The sequence below is a fragment of the Hylobates moloch genome, unplaced genomic scaffold (assembly GCF_009828535.3).
Source record: "Hylobates moloch isolate HMO894 unplaced genomic scaffold, HMol_V3 SCAFFOLD_22, whole genome shotgun sequence".
Lineage (NCBI taxonomy): Eukaryota > Metazoa > Chordata > Mammalia > Primates > Hylobatidae > Hylobates > Hylobates moloch.
In genome coordinates this window covers 43,927,296-43,945,360 of record NW_026652297.1, presented here as the reverse complement: position 1 = coordinate 43,945,360, position 18,065 = coordinate 43,927,296, and the positions used below count along the sequence as shown (strand labels likewise).

Genomic DNA, 18,065 nt, shown 5'->3' with positions numbered 1-18,065 from the left:
CAGCAAACTGTTTATCATGAATGCAGAATGTGGGCAAACTCACATCTGTGCCTGCCACCGGAAGGTATGCTGAGGGCACTCACTCCCTGGTGCTGTGCTCCCTGAGGGTATCTACTGGAACATCTGGAGCCTACTGTTCAAAGAATGCAGTCATGCAGGCCTGCACTAAGTCAAGCGGCTGACCACAACCACCCCCTTCTCCCTATCTCCTTTACTCAATAAATATGAAGGACTGTAGAAGCTCAGGGCCCCTGTTCACTAAAAGCAAGGAGCCTCCGACCCCTTCTTGCAAATATACTCTTTTCTCTTTGTCTTTATTCCTGCGTTCGTCCTCCTTTGTTCAGTCCAGCAAGGTCTGCCGCAATGTAGCAGAGAAAAAAAAGTTTATAGAAAAATTATAGATATGGAAAAAGTATTTGTCATAAAGATAAACAATAAGCTAGTATCTAAGCTTTCAAAAAGCCCTTACAGGCATCCAGATTGGTAAAGAGGAAGTCAAACTTCACTGTTTGCTGATGATACAATCATTTACCTTGAAAATTCTAGACTCCTCCAGAAAGCTCCTAGATCTAATAAAAGAATTCAGCAAAGTTTCCGGATACAAGATTAATGTACACAAATCAGTAGTTTTTCTATAACACCAACAGTGATCAAGCAGAGAATCAAATCAAGAACTCAACCCCTTTCACAATAGCTGCAAAAAAATAAAATACTTAGGAATATACTTAACCAAGGAGTAGAAAGACCTCTACAAGGAAAACTACAAAACAATGCTGAAAGAAATCATAGATGACACAAACAAATTGAAACATATCCCATGCTCATGGATGGATAGAATCAATATTGTGAAAATGATCATATTCCCAAAAGCAGTCTAAAAATTCAATTCAATCCCCATCAAAATACCACCATCATTCTTCACAGAATTAGGAAAAAAAAATTCTAAAATTCATATGGAACCTTAAAAGAGCCTGCATAGCCAAAGCAAGACTAAGCAAAAAGAACAAATCTGGAGCCATCATACCAACTGATTTGAAACTATACTATAAGGCCATAGTCACCAAAACAGCATGATACTGGTATAAAAATAGGCACGTAGATCAATGGAACAGAATAGAGAACCCAGAAATAAACCCAAATACTCACAGCCAACTGGTCTTCAGCAAAGCAAACAAAAACATAAAGTGGGGAGAGGACACCCTATTCAACAAATGGTGCTGGGATAATTGGCAAGCCACATGTAGGAGAATGAAACTGGATCCTCATCTCTCACCTTATACAAAAATCAACTCAAGATGGATTTAACCTAAGGACTTAAACCTAAGACCTGAAACTATAAAAATTCTAAAAGATAACATTGGAAAACCCCTTCCAGACATTGGCTTAGGCAAGAATTTCATGACAAAGACCTCAAAAGCAAATGCAATAAAAACAAAGATAAATAGTTGGGACTTAATTAAACTAAAGAGCTTTCGCACAGCAAAAGGAACAGTCAGCACAGTAAACAGACAACCCACAGAGTGAGAGAACATCTTCACAATCTATACATCTGACAAAGGACTAATATCCAGAACCTACAATGAACTCAAACAAATCAGTAAGAAAAAAACAAACAATCCCATCAAAAAGTGGGCTAAGGACATGAATAGACAATTCTCAAAAGAAGATATGGAAATGGCCAACAAACATATGAAAAAAATGCTCAGCATTACTAATGAGCAGGGAAATGCAAATCAAAACCACAATGCAAAACCACCTTACTCCTCCAATAAAGGCCATAATCAAAAAATCAAAAAACAGTAGATGTTGGTGTGGATGCAGTGATCATGGAACATTTCTACACTGCTAGTGGGAATGTAAACTAGTACAGCCACTATGGAAAACAGTGTGAAGATTCCTTAAAGATCTAAAAGCAGAACTACCATTTGATCCAGCAATCCCACTACTGGGTATCTACCCAGAGGAAAAGAAGTCATTAATTGAAAAAGATACTTACACACCCATGTTTATAGCTGCACAATTCACAATTGCAAAATCATGGAACCAACCCAAATGCCCATCAATCAACCAGTGGATAAAAAACTGGCAAATATATATGATGGACTACTACTCAGCCATAAAAAGGAATGAATTAACTGCATTTGCAGCGACCTGGAAGAGATTGGAGACTATTATTCGAAGTAACTCAAGAATGGAAAACCAAACATCGTATGTTCTCACCAATATGTGGGAGCTAAGCTATGAGGTAAAGGTGTAAGAATGATACAATGGACTGTGGGGACTCGGGGGAAGAGTGGGAGGTGGAGCGAGGGATGAAAGACTACAAATATGGTGCAGTGTATACTGCTCAGGTGACGGGTGCACCAAAATCTCACAAATCACCACTAAAGAACTTACTCATGTAACCAAATATCACCTGTACCCCAATAACTTATGGGGAAAAAATATAAATATTAAAGATAATGAAATTATTTTTTAAAAACCCTTACAAATTATAGGGAAGTAGTCAAATGACAAGAAAAGGCAATTACAGAAGGACAGATACAAATGATCAACAAGCATTTGAAAAGATGCTCAAATCCACCAGTCATCAGAAAAAAAGCAAATGACAATGACAATGACATTAAGTTATATCCATCAGACTACCAAAAATTAAAAGAGCAGTAACATTTATGACAGCAGAGATGTGAGGGAAAGATTAGTCTCACACAAGCAAAAGAAAACACTGACATACCAAACTTAAATACATATATAGACATGTATAGCTTCATTGAAAGATACTTGCTGATTATTGCTAATAAATTTAATATGAATACAATTACAAATATATAGCTATAATTTATAATTAGAAAACTAACATTTTAAAATTACTCAGAAAATTCATTAGGGTAAAGTCTTTGTAGCCACATTTACCAAGTCTTTGGTCAAAGCTTATATAAGAATGCAAACCTCTCAAGATAAATCCCATCTCTTTAAGTAGTGGTTAAGAGTTTTGGCTCTAGAGTTACAAACTGTGGGTTCAAACCTTAGTAGTACCACCAGATCCAAGAGTCCTGAGATGGCTTAACCTCTTGAAACTCTCAGTGTCTTCATTTATAAAAGCTTTATTAGCATAGAAATAAATGTTAGTAATGTTTTTTATTGCCTGACAACTAGAAATTGAGCATAAAGCCTGAATAAAGCACATACTAAATAATCAAAGCATAGATATTCAGAAATGAATAATAATTCCTTATATTAAGCCACATAATTATCACAGATCTTTGTTTTCTTTCTAGGAATAATGAAACATTATTCTTACATTAGTAGATATGCAATATCATGAGGCCTTAGGTTAAGATAAGATTGTTTCCATTCTAAAAATTTCTGCAATAATTCATCTGCCTCACCAACTGTAGAAATCTTATTTTCATCTGACCATAACTCCAATGATGACAGCACAATAGTAACTTTAAACTGGGTGAACATCTAAAAACAGAATAGATAAATATATGCATAATTAATATTTATGTTATCTTATAAAAACCCAGAAATTCAAAGTTTTTACAATCCCACACTCAGTTTATATGGGTGGGTTAATTATCCAGGAATACCACATCAAGTTTAGGCAAATTATCATTTCAAAACAAAAATTATTTTAATATGAAAAGGAAAACACTTACTGAATTTGCAAGGCCAACAATTTCGATGACTTTATTTGTTACTATCATGCTATCAGAGCCCCAGTAATCATACTGAAAAACAGAATTAATTTTATACTTAAGTACAATTTATTATGTAGTATTTTTAAGATTCTTTTCCATCTACTGTCAGAGGTGTAAGGCTGCTTTGGGGTTCAACAGTTCAAAATAAAACATTAATAAGTAAAAACTGAATATAAACTTGATCGCTCATGCATTGCTGATGGGAATGTAAAACGGTACAGCCACTCTGGAAAATAATTTGGTAACTTCAGCTTCTTTGAAATCAAAACAAAGAATGGATTTACTATATGGCCCAGCAATCTCACTTCTGAGCATTTATCTCAAAAATCTGATCCTCATGCAAATACTTGTACATGAATGTCCATAACAGCTTTACTCATAATAGCTAAAAACTAGAAATAATTCATATCCTTCAATTGTTAAATGGTTAAATAAACTGTAGTACATTCCTACCATAAACTCAGCCATAAAAAGAAACAAATGTTGATATATGGAACTGCCTGGATAAATCTCAAGAAAATTATGCTCAGCATAAAAACATAATCTCAAAAGGATACAGACTGCTTGATAACTTTATGCAATGTGTGTGAAATCACAAAGAAGGAGAACGGCTCAGTGGACACCAAAGGCTCAGAAGCGGGCAGGGGATCAGTGTGGCTCTAATGGAATCACACAGGAGAGTGCTGTGGTGTTGGTAATGTTGAGTATCTCAATTGTGGCAATGGTTATGGAAGGCTACCTATGTAATATCATTGCATAAAACTGCACATAAATGCACACACACAAATGAGTGTGTGTGTGTGTATACATACATATACATCACTCTTGAAATCTGAAAAACTGGATTGTAACTATGTCAAACTGTATATATCCATAGACAAACTCTCTATAGTACATCACCTTGGATGTTCCACAGGATCCTCAAATTATCGCAAAGTAAACTCATATCCAAAACTAAAATAAATGTATTCAAAACTAAACTCATCGTCTTCCTTCAAAAATCTGTTCCCACTTATATTTTCGCTACTTTAGTGAATGGTATTATTATCTAACACATCCTACATTTATTACACTACGTGATCCATGAGAGCGGAAATTGTTCTGTTTTATTCATTGCTATATCCCCAATGGCTAGAACAGCAACTGTTATCTAGATGATGCTCAATGAGTTTGTTAAGTAAACGAACAAATCAATCAAATCAAGTTCTTCTAATTCAACCCAATCAGTAACTTTTAAATTGTTCCTTTATTTTTATTCTTGATGCCACTAATTTATAAGTTTTCACCCTGATTACTAGAATAGTCTCTTAAATGATTCCTTCTTCCCCAATTTTCCCACGAGCAATCTGGTCCCTACGCTATTACCAAAATGATTATTCTAAGGTAAAATAGAAATATGTCACTCCCCTATTTAAAATATTTCAGTGACACCTTCCCTCCTTCCCTTTGTGGGCCCTGAATGATGGAGAGTGCCCCCTACCATTGGAAACTGAGTAAACAGCCTGTCTTTTCAATAGCAACCATCCACTGATCTGTTGGCTTCAATATACCTGAGTAATAATAAAACATACATTTTAAAACACCCACTTGGATGCTCTTATAGTATAACAACTTACAGTTGTGTTTCCATGTCTGTCTCCATTATTAAACTGTGTATATATAGAACCATATGCTTTCTACAATCATGGCAATGAATTCACTATGCCATAATTATGGATTTACAAATTATAAAATCACTGAAGAGAATATGAATACTATGATTGTTTGTTTGTTTGTTTGTTTGTTTGTTTTTGAGATGGAGTCTTCCTCTGTTGCCTAGGCGGGAGGGCAGTGGTGCAATCTCAGCTCACTGCACCCTCCACCTCCCTTGTTCAAGCAGTTCTCCTGCCTCAGTCTCCTGAGTAGCTGGGACTATAGGTGTGCACCACCATGCCTGGCTAATTTTTGTATTTTTAGTAGAGACAAGGTTTCACAATGTTGGCCAGGCTGGTCTGGAACTCCTGACCTCAGGTGATCCACCCACCTCAGCTTCCCAAAGTACTGGGATTACAGGCATGCACTGTGCCCGACCAAGGGTTTTTTTTACTAAAGAATATGTAAACATGTATAAGAACATAAAGAAGAAATGTTTAATCAGCATTATATGACTTGAAAACCTGGCAATTTGGAATCGCCACACTGTCTTCCACAATGGTTGAACTAGTTTACGGTCCCACAACAGTGTAAAAGAACTAGAAATACCATTTGACCCAGCCATCCCATTACTAGGCATATACCCAAAAGAATATAAATCATGCTGCTATAAAGACACATGCACACGTATGTTTATTGTGGCACTATTCACAATAGCAAAGACTTGGAACCAACCCAAATGTCCATCAGTGATAGAGTGGATTAAGAAAATGTGGCACATATACACCATGGAATACTATGCAGCCATAAAAAAGGATGAGTTCATGTCCTTTGTAGGGACATGGATGAAGCTGGAAACCATCATTCTCAGCAAACTATCACAAGGACAAAAAACCAAACACCGCATGTTCTCACTTATAGGTGGGAATTAAACAACGAGAAAATTTGGACACAGGAAGGGGAACATCACACACCAAGGCCTGTTGTGGGGTGGGGGGAGGGGGGAGGGATAGCATTACGAGATATATCTAATGTAAATGACGAGTTAATGGGTGCAGCATACCAACATGGCACATGTATATATATGTGACAAACCTGCACATTGTGCACATGTACCCTAGAACTTAAAGTATAATAAAAATATATATATATTAGAAATAAAAAAGAAAACCTGGCAATTTGGAGAAGCTTTTGAAACTACTCTCAAGATATATAACATAATCCAAAAACAAAAGGAGTTTCAAAATCCAAAATATTCCCTGGAAACTTAGTCATATTTACCAGGAATACTTCAATTTTCTCTCAACTATCTCAATGTCTCAATGATCTCTTAAATGTTCCCTTTGCCCTTTTCCCTGTACTCTAATAAATCAAGTTATTTTCATCTCTTTCTCCAAATCCCTCCTGGTCCCTGACCTTAACTCTGGCTTCCTGACAAGCTGTAAACCCTAGGAATAGAATTGGCAATGAGTATTAGTCATACCCACTGTGGTGTTCCATAGGTATACACAAACAAAGGCTTATCATCAGAATAAAACCTACAAAGTATATTTTTAATCTCTATTTTCTGAAATCTTTCAACTATTAAAAGAAATAAAGACATACCTAGTTGACTGCAAACTAAATTGTCACCCCAAGGTTCTGAAATTCAGAGGCCTCAGACTGTTTTGGAAATTAGGAATCTCAAGGTACTCTTTTCATCAGGTAAACAATGGACTAGAATGGGTGCCCCACCAAAAACTGCTAAAAACCATCTTGACACATTAGTGAAAGTCATTCTAATAGATGGTTATACTATCATCACTTTTGTCCCAATAAATATTCTAGGGTGGAATGTTCCCTAGACTACATTCTGCTCTTCAAACTTCCCTAAAATAGAATTTCACTTCTAACAAAATCACCATTAAATGGTAGTATGGATTGAGAGGGACTCTAGAAATGTGAAGTGCCAGGGAAAAAAATACATTTTGTTCTGCAGTACCGTTGTGTAAGTATTTCAAATAAAACATTTCTGATAAAACTAGTATCATTTTGACTTAGTTTCTCAGTTTGCACATTTTTCCACTATTGTCTCTATGACATGTAAGAACATTAGAATCTTTTAGTTTCTGTCTAGCTAGCTAGGGATAATCACACATTTGTATCAAATATTTCAAAGCAAACAAAAAGCAAAACACATACCAAAGTTTTGTCCACCACAATATGCATTTCTAGATAAAGAGGAAATAAAACTGGAACAGCTGGTTCTGACTAGAAAAAAGGAAAACAGCATATAATACATGAAAAATTTCATAATTTTTTTACTTGAACTCTTCTTTAAAGCTAATACCACAGCACTTACAAGATATGCAGAGGTGTTTGCTTTATCGAATTGGTTTAAATCAATAAATAAAGTTTTAAGTTTTATGGCAATGTACTCAAGTAGTTAGAAGATTGCCCATGAAGTTGTAACATCTATCTCAATGTATCTACAACTTTCAATTTATGAACTAAGAAAAAACACCTAGTATTTCCATCTACTTCATCTGCATATCAGAAATAAACTTTTGCTTTAAAAACCATATGTGTGTTGAGGGTTTTTTATTTATTTATTTATTTTTATTTTTTTTGAGAGGGAGTCTCGCTCTGTCACCCAGGCTGGAGTGCAGTGGTGCGATCTCGGTTCACTGAAAGCTCCGCCTCCTGGGTTCACGCCATTCTCCTGCCTCAGCCTCCGGAGTAGCTGGGACTACAGGCGCCTGCCACCACGCCGGGCTAATTTTTTGTATTTTTAGTAGAGGCAGGGTTTCACTGTGTTAACCAAGATGGTCTCCATCTCCTGACCTCGCGATCCGCCCGCCTTGGCCTCCCAAAGTGCTGGGATTACAGACGTGAGCCACTGCGCTCCTTTCTGTATTTGTGTCCTTTGCAATATGACTTTTCAGTGCCTCCCATCAAGAGGTGAGTTCATTTTTCCTCTCTCTCAATCTGGGCTGGGCTTTGTAACTTGCTTGAGCCAATAAAGGTAATAGAAGTGTTGTTTTGCCAATCTTGAGCCTAAGTCGCCTTTCATACTGCCATTCCTGATCCTGGAATCCCTGCCTGTACACATCTGGCCAGACTGCCAGATGATAAGAGCAAATGGCCTATTCACGCAATTGCCCCAGAAAAAAACATAAAAATAAAAAACAGGACAATGCTTGAAGGGGGAAAAAGCTGCTGGGTTTCTATAAGGGAGTATTGTGGTCCTTGAACTGACCCACCTACCATCCCATCTGACACATCCAGCTCATTGGCATCCATTAAGATAGAGGCTCATATTCCTGGTGTGGCTTTCCTGTGCCAGAGGAAGAAATACCAAATTTGTTCTCAAAGAATTATGGTTATGTGTTTTGAGCTGTCCAGTGGCTCCCTAAAGGTTTTGCTCAAGAGCTTTCCTTTGTTTCCTCCACCATAAAATTTCACAGGGTTGGAGTGGACTCCAAGGCAGTGTTTATAAAAAGCATTTCAAGGCAAATACACTGTCTGGAGCCACCTGGAGCAAGGAAAAACGGACAAGAAAAGCAGCAAGCACACTAAAAAGTCTAGGAAGAAGGAGGCTGGGGAAGGAAACGGGTGGAGAAATAAAGGCTTTGAAAACCTCAGGCATATATTGGGAAATATAGAGGTCCACCCACATGTCCAAGGCTGGACACGTGCTCAGAATAGACTTGAAAAGACACTAAGCTTTCTCCTCTGCCTGGCTTTCAGACATTATACAAGAAAGAGTCAAGGACAAGGGTGAGTTGTCAACATCTGGAATAAGTGTTGCATGTATATCCAAACCCACAGTCAATCTGTAAAAACCAAGGAAGTCTTTTCTCTTTTTTGGCTCCAGTAATTTAAAGAAATCTCTATCAAATCACTAGGTGACTACTAAACAATATTGCTCACAAAATATTTCTTTACTTTAGAAAAGTCAGTAAACAAGCAAACAACTACAACCCACAACAAGCAGTAACAACACAGCTTGCTGGGGAGTGAGGAAGAATCTGATTTCCAGTATTACCACATCAAAATATTCAAAATGTTCAAATTTCAACAACAACAAGAAAGTAGTATGGCCCATTCTCAGAAAATAAAGAAACAGAAATGGTACCTCTGGAAGCCCAGACATTGTACTTACTAGACAAATAATGTAAATTAATTGTTTTAAAATATGTTCAAAAAGCTACGAAAAACTATGTAAAAAAACAAAAGGAAACCAGAAGAATGATACTTCACCAAATAGAGAGTATCCATAAAAATACAGAAATTATAAAAAGGAAATTGTGGAGCTAAAAAGTAAAACACATGAAAATTCACTAGGATTCAGTAACATAGTTGAGCAAGCAGAAAAAAGGAATCAGCAAACTTCAAAACAAATCAATCAAGATTATTCAATCTGAGGAGCACAATAAAAGAATAAACATAAAAATAAAAGAATAAAGCAGGATTTGATGGCATAATGTTTTGCAGGAAATCCTTTGCTGCAAGACATGGGTCCCTGGGCTTCCTGCCTTGGAAACACAGCAGTAGGCATTATGGCAAGGTGAAGAGCTTCCCCAGTGATGACCCTTCTAAACTGGTCCACCTCACAGCTTTCCTGGGATACAAGGCTGGCATGACACATCATGTGGGAAGCTGGCTGGCTAGGACCCAAGGTGAACAAGAAGGAAGTGGTAGAGGCTATGACCATTGTGGAGACACTGCCCATGGTGGTTGTAGGCATCCTGGGTTATATGGAAACCCCTCAAGGCCTCTGAATTTCCAAGACCATCTTTGCTGAGAACATTAGCAATGAGTGCAAAAGGCACTTCTATAGGAACTGGCATAAAGCTAAGTAGAAGGCCTTTACCAAGTACTGCAAGAAAGGGCAGGGTGAGGATGACAAGAAGCAGCTGAAGAAGGACTTCAACAGCATGAGAAAGTACTGCCAAGTCATCCACATCAATATCTACACCCAGATGCAACTGCTTCCTCTATGTCTGAAGAAGACCCACCTGATGGAGATCCAGGTGAACAGAGGCACTGTGACCGAGAAACCGGACTGGTCCCTGGAGAGGCTAGAGGACCAGGTACCTGTGAAACAAGTGTTTGGGCAGGACAAGATGATTGACATCAAACGGGTGACCAAGGGCAAAGGCTACAAAGAGGTCACCAGTCATTGGCATACCAAGAAGCTGCCCTACAAGACCCACTGAGGGCTGTGCAAGGTTGCCTATATTGGGGCATGGCATCCTGCCCATATGACCTTCTCTGTGGCATGTACTGGACACAAACCATCACTGCACTGAGATCAACAAGAAGATCTATAATATCAGTCAGGGCTACTTCATCAAGGATGGCAAATTGATCAATGTCTCCACTGACTATGACCTGACAAGATCATCAACCCTCTGGGTGGCTTTGTCCACTATGGTGAAGTGACCAATGACTTTGTCATGCTGAGGGGCTGTGTGGTGGGAACTAAGAAGCAAGTGCTCATCCTCCACAAGTCTTGATGCAGACCAGGCAGCAGGCTCTGGAGAAGACTGACCTTAATTTCATTGACACTACCTTTAAATTTGGCCATGGCCACTTCCAAACCATGGAGAAGAAGCATTCATGGGACCACTCAAGAAAGACCAGATTGCAAAGGAAGAAGGAGCTTAATGCCAGGAACAGATTGTGCAGCTGATGGGATCTCAATAAAAGTTATCTGACACTGAAAAAAAAAGAGTGAAGAAAAATGAACAGAGCCTAAGAGACCTGTGGGACACCATCAAGCACGTATATAAGAAAGAGTTCCTAGCAGAAGAGAAGAAAGGGGCAGAAAGAAAATTTGAAAAATAATGGGTGAAAACCTCCCAAATTTGATGAAAGATATGAATCTACACATCCAAGAAGCTTAACAAACTCCAAGTAGAATAAACTCAAAAGAATTCACACCAAAACATATTATAATCAAAGTGTCCAAAGTTAATGATAAAAAGAGAACCTCGAAAACAGCAAGATAAAAGCAATTCCTCACAAATGAGAGATCTTCAATAACAGTAATATCTAATTTCTCATTAGAAACCAGGGAGGCCAGAGGCAGTGGGATGACATTTAAAGTGCTGGAGGGAAAAAAACTGTCAAACAAGAATTCTATATCTGACAAAATTATCCTTCAAAAATGAAGGAGAAATTAAGACATTCCCAGATAAATAAAAACTGAAAAAGTTCATTGCTAGTAGACCTACCTGCTTATTACAGGCCAAATGGTATCCCAGTAAAATTCATATGTTAAAGATCTAACCCCAGTATGTCACAGAATGAGGCTGTATTTGGAGACAGGGCCTTTAAAGAGGTAATTAGATTGAAAATTAGGTCATTAGGATGGGCTCTGATACAACATAACTGGTATCCTTATAAGAGAAAATTAGAACACAAACACAGAAGGAAGAACTTGTGCAGATACAGGGAGAGGGTGGTTACTTATATGCCAAGCAGAGGGGCCTCAGAAGAAACCACAACTTAGTTAACACCTTGATCTCAAACTTCCAGGCTCCAGAATTGTGAAAAAATACATATTCTTGTTTAAGTTACCCAGTCCATGGTAAATTGTTATGGCAGCTGTAGTAAACTAATACACTGCCCTACAAGCAATGCCAAAGGTAGTCCTTCAGTTTAAAATGAAAGCACACAAAATGGTAACAAGAAGCAATAAAAGAAATTAAAAACACAGTAAAGGTAAATACATTGGTAACTATAGAAAATATTATTATAGCTGGGTGCAGTGGCTCACACTTATACTCCTGGCACTCTGGAAGGCCAAAATGGGAGGACTGCTTGAGTCCAGGAGTTTGAGACCAGCCTGGGCAACAAAGGAAGACCCAGTCTCTACAAATAAACAAATTAGCTGGGCATGGTGGCACATGCCTGTGGTTCCAGCTAATTGGGAGGCAGAGGCAGGAGGATCACCTGTGCTTAGGAGGTAAAGGATGCAGTAAGCTGTGATCACAGCACCAGCACCACACTCCAGCCTGGATGACAGAGTAAGACCCTGCCTCCAAAAAAAAAATACTATTATTATATTTTTGTTTTGTTATTCCTCACTTTTCCCCAAATTATTTAAGAGAAAATGTATCAAACAATAATTATTAAGCTATTGTATTACTATACAATAGCTTGTACATTGTATTATCATTAACATAGCTTCATGTTGTTAGATAATTTGTGATAATAAAAACATAAAGAAGACAAAGCTGTATAGAAGCAGCGTTTTGTATACTATAGAGGCTAAGTTGGTATTAATTCAAACTATGATTGTTATAAATTTGTTATTGTAATATCCAGAGTAATCACTAAGAAAATAACCAAAATTACATAAAGAAAAATAAATGAGAAGGGAATCAAAATGACATACTAGAAAAAAAATAAACTAAACAAAAGAAGGCAGTAATAGAGAAATTGAGACAAAAAAGATATAAGACATATAGAAAACAATTAGCAAATGTCAAATTAAGTCTTTATTGAGCCCAGGAGGCAGAGGTTGCAGTGAGTCAAGATCCACAACTGGTGCTCTGTATGGCTTAGACATCTCTTTTCCTGAATCTACAGCCACACTGCTCTTTATATTTATTGTGTCATCTTGCTTCTGCACATCAAGGAAAACCCTGCTACTTCAGAAATTAATCCATCCATTGACTCTTTTACTGGTATAAGCAACTATATCTTGAGTCTCTCAGTTCAGGAAGCCTCACGTTTGGCCTCTCTCAATGTCATGCTATTGTCACATAAAGGGAGAGCTCTACTGCCTCTGTTACTATCATTATTGCCACTTTGCTCTATGCATCCATCCAGACTATTGAAATTCTTGACATAGATTACCATAAATAACAATGACATGCAGTAACTAAGAAAGCATATGAGGACAATTTGATTTCCTCTCTTACAATTTGAATATCCTTTATTTCTTTCTCTTGTCTAATTGCCCCGGCTGGAATTTCCAATATTATGTTGAACGGGAGTGATGCCAGAGGGCATCTTTGTCTTGTGCCAGTTTTCAAAGAGAATGCTTCCAGTTTTTGCCCATTCAGTATGATACTGGCTGTGGGTTTGTCATAAATAGCTCTTATTATTTTGAGATACGTTCAATCAATACCTAGTTTATTGAGCGCTTTTAGCATGAAGGAGTGTTGAATTTTATCAAAGGCCTTTTCTGCATCTATTGAGATAATCAGAATGGGAGAAAATTTTTGCAATCTACCCATCTGACAAAGGGCTAATATCCAGAATCTACAAAGAACTTAAACAAATTTACAAGAAAAAAAAACAACCCCATCAAAAAGTGGGTGAAGGGTTTGAAGAGACACTTCTCTTCTCAAAAGAAGACATTTATGCAACCAACAAACATAAGAAAAAAAAAAGCTCATCATCCCTGGTCATTAAGAGAAATGCAAATCAAAACCACAATGAGATACCATCTCATGCCAGTTAGAATGGCAATCATTAAAAAGTCAGGAAACAACACATGCTAGAAAGGATGTGGAGAAATAGGAATGCTTTTACACGGTTGGTGGGAGTGTAAATTAGTTCAACCATTGTGAAAGACAGTGTGGCAATTCCTCAAGGATCTAGAACCAAAAATACCATTTGACCCAGAAATCCCATTACTGGGTATATACCCAAAGGATTATAAATCATTCTACTGTAAAGACACATGCACACATATGTTTATTGCAGCACTGTTCACAATAGCAAAGACTTGGAACCAACCCAAATGCCCATCAATGATAGACTGGATAAAGAAAATGTGGCACATATACACCACAGAATACTATGCAGCCATAAAAAAGGATGAGTTCATGTCCTTTGCAGGGACATAGATAAATCTGGAAACCATAATTCTCAGCAAACTAACACAAGAACAGAAAACCACACACCACATGTTCTCATTCATAAGTGGGAGATGAACAATGAGAACACGTGGACACAGGGAGGGGAACATCACACACTGGGGCCTGTCAGGGAGATGGGGGGTAGGGGAGGGATAGCACCAGGAGAAATACCTAATGTAGATGATGGGTTGATGGGTGCAGCAAACCACCATGGCACGTGTATACCTATGTAACAAACCTGCACGTTCTGCACATGTACCCCAGAACTTAAAGCATATTAAAATATATATATATATATATATATATGAGGAACTTTGTTTGTCTTTTGCTTGGCTGTTTTTCTTTCCTCCAACACTTGTCCAGACAAACGATGATATCTGTGGGGATCCAGAGCTTCCCAGCTTTCCAGATCATGCCACTTTCCAAATGATACATACAAATGCAATTTGGCTGACATATGTGCTCAAATAACTTTATTGTAGTAATTATCACTTCATTGTAAAATAAGTATGTGAAAACTTCCTGATTTTCAAAGTAAACCCAAAGACAAATCTGAGACAGGATTTATATGTAGATAATTTACTAAGAAAGTTCTCCCAGGAGAGACCAGCTAACGAGTGGGAGAAGCAGGATTAGGATCAGGAGGAATCCACACAAGAGTGTGCTCTCAGACACAGTCCCACAGAGAAAATCTGGTGTGTAAGTTGTGCTACAGAGTTATCCTGACCTGTAACAAGAAGCCGAGCTCGCCCTTTCCCACACTGGTGAGGTGCCGGCTAAGGACCACCCTGGGGAAATGTAAATCTCCGGTACTTATGTTTACCTTGCCATCTGGGCAAAGCAGTTTCAGTTGGCTGAAGGGCAGCCCACATAAAAAAGGGTTACAAGTGGCACATGTTCAAAGCAAAGGCATAAACAAAGACATGGTGTCCCACCCTCCTGCACCACCCCCACAAAAATATACTAGAAAGGAATCTGAGGGGATCTGGGCAGGGCACTGACATTGTTCGCTACACTGGGTCATCTCAGTCATTGTAAATTAGAAATTTTTATAAAGCAAGAAAAAAAAATTCAGCATCTAGTTCACAAACATTATCTGAAATTATACACATATATTTGCTAGCATTGAAAACTCTGGTGCTGCACTCTCATTTGGACCCTGTATTATTTAAGATATAGGATTGCTGTCTACACAGAGACAGAAAATAATAGTGAATTAAGCAAACTTAGAGTCTATTTCTCTCTCACATCAATTTGTGAAGAGGTATGGTAGTTCCATTCTGAAAATTCTTCAAAAGCAAGGCTCATTTTACCTTGTTTCTCTGCTACCTATATGGCATCAGCCTCATGCTTGTGGACTATGATATGTCAGTATGTCCACACTCCACCCAGCAGAAAAGGGAAAGAAGATAAAACCCCTCCTTTTAATATTCAAGCCAGAAGTAACACATATTATGCTTGCTCGCATGTCATTGGCCATAATTTTATCACATGGCCCTACCTAGAGGTAAAGGAGGTTGAGAAATATAGTCTTTGTTTATACGCCCAGCTAAATTCTGAGGTTTGGTGTTTTTTTCTTTTTTCTTTCTTTTTTTTTTTTTGAGATGGAGTCTTGCCCTGTCACCCAGGCTGGAGTGCAGTGGTGTGATCTCGGCTCACTGCAACCTCCACCTCCCAGGTTCAAGCAATTCTTTGGCCTCAGCCTCTCGAGTAGCTGGGATTACAGGCATCTGCCACCACGCCTGACTAATTTTTGTGTTTTTAGTGGAGACAGGGTTTCAGCACGTTGGCAAGGCTGGTCTTGAACTCCTGACCTCAGGTGATCCACCCACCTTGGGCTCCCAAAGTGCCAGGATTACAGGCATGAGCCACCATGCCTGGCCTGGTGTTTTTTTCTTTACTGACAAAAAACAGGGAGAGCGTATACTGGAAACAATGAATACTGCCACATACTCTTGTATAAACTATGCATACTTATGCCAATGTTACTTGGCATAAAAATTTTCTCTTTCACAATTGCTTGTGTAAGCACCAACACATGCAGTTACATAGTGTGTTCACTGAACAATTTACATGACCATAACCGGCAATTCTGCTTATGACATTTTAATTATATCTATGATTTAATTAATGCTGACTCCTTGGTCATGAATATAACCTTTAAAATTATTGACTTTATTGAGTAACTTCCAGGAATGTAGGAGCAAAAGCAGGGACTGAGTTTTTGAAGTTTATATTGCATATATAAGAGGGAATTTTTGGAAAGTAGTAAGAATGTAACAAGCAAAATAAGAACAAAAATAAAGTGGATCATAAAAAGTACGGTTTCAAGGAAATTGTTAGGTAACAGAAAGATGAACAGCCAGGCACGGTGGCTCATGCCTGTAATCTCAACATTTTGGGAGATTGAGGCGGGTGGATCATTTGAACCTAGGAGTTTGAGACCAACATGGTGAGACTCTGCCTCTACAAAAAAATTAGTCTGGTGTGGTGGTACATGTCTGTGGTCCCAGCTACTCAGGAGATTGAGTGGGAGGGTTCCTTGAGCCCAGAAGGCAGAGGCTGCAGCAAGCCATGATCAGTCCACTGCACTCCAACCTGAGTGACAGAGTGAGAAAAAAAAAAAAAAAAAAAAAGAAGATGTTCACAAGGAAAGGATATTTGCTACAATTCTACAGTGGGCTCATAAATTTATTTTTTAAATAAATTAAATGGAAGTAATAACTGCTTTAAAAGTAGTAATAAAACACATACAACTCACTTTTTCACTTATAAAAATGTTGTCATCCATTGGTTGTTCTTCCAGGCTTCTGTCAATAAAAATTGCAGTATCATTGTCTTCATTCTTTAATTTGTAAAGAACATGCTGAAATTCAACTGCAGATTCCAGAGGCTCAATTCCATAAGAAACATTTTCAAATTGCAGTATTCCTCTGGGAAATTATGAATACAATTTTAAGTGTTTTTAATCAAATCTATATAATGAATTTCTGACAAAATCCAAAAGAAAAAAAATAAAACATTTTGAGTCCAGTATTTTGATCTGAATTCTGTCTTAGAGTTGACTCTGAAGAGACAAAAGATTTCCCAAATCCACAAAACCCATTTTCTATTTCGTTTTTGTATAGTTGTAAGAGCAGCAGAAGTTACTTAATCAATTGCTAGGTACACAAGTATATAGCATAACAGTAATTGAGTAATTCTATTGTTTTCCAAGTCAGTGTCTCGATTAAAGCAATTGTAAACAGAAATCATAATGACTTTCACTCTGGCTTGCCATGCTTTTGAAAAATGATTATACTGCATATATGACAAATATATATAATAAGAAACTTTACTTTTAAAAATAAAATTTGGCAGAATTATGAAATATTTGTTACTTTTGCTTATATAGTCTGAATAAGAAATTAAAAGCAAGATTTTAAAGAGTAAATGACTTGTATCACTATTTTTCTGTGAATACAGGTAACAGCCCAAGTCAGTACTCTCTAAAAAACAAATTTCAGATCCAAATTTCAGGGTTCTATGTAGGAAGCACTGCAGAAGAACATTTGTTTGTGAAAACAAGCACCCTACACTACAAAATGAAGGTGGAAAATTTCCTGACAGAATGGAAAACTCCCTAAGCCCTAAGGAGGAAACCCAATAATTCTTGAAGAGCTCAAGATAATAATATCATTAGAAAAATGAGTATTTTTATGAGTATTAAAAATTATTTGTTTATATATAATTTGCCTCCTCAGTCTGAAGATGATTTCCTTGAGAAAAAGCATCTCTTGTTTATCTTCATATCTCCAACATTAAAACACATGGTGGGTAACATAAATACATTTTCAGTCTAGTATTTTGACCCAAACCTGTCTTAGAG

At 37.6% G+C, this 18,065-nt stretch overlaps 1 protein-coding gene and 1 pseudogene across 5 annotated transcripts in view; one reads left to right on the top strand and one right to left on the bottom strand.

Moving 5' to 3' along the window:
• ADAM32 (ADAM metallopeptidase domain 32) overlaps positions 1–18,065 on the bottom strand; it is a 175,602-nt gene that overhangs the window by 121,113 nt on the left and 36,424 nt on the right. For 3 of the 5 annotated variants that reach the window (XR_009211619.1, XR_009211618.1, XM_058433535.1), the window contains 4 exons: positions 16,959–17,130; positions 7,518–7,586; positions 3,663–3,734; positions 3,302–3,468 (listed from right to left, as the gene is read on the bottom strand). Coding sequence is in view for 3 of the 5 variants with exons in the window: in XM_058433535.1 (XP_058289518.1) it covers positions 3,302–3,468; positions 3,663–3,734; positions 7,518–7,586; positions 16,959–17,130 (480 nt within the window). In the remaining 2 variants the exon portion in view is untranslated. The remainder of the gene's footprint in view (positions 1–3,301; positions 3,469–3,662; positions 3,735–7,517; positions 7,587–16,958; positions 17,131–18,065) is intronic. The other 2 variants (XM_058433534.1, XM_058433533.1) reach the window with 2 other exon arrangements.
• Positions 9,802–10,988, top strand: LOC116461843 (large ribosomal subunit protein uL3-like; annotated as a pseudogene).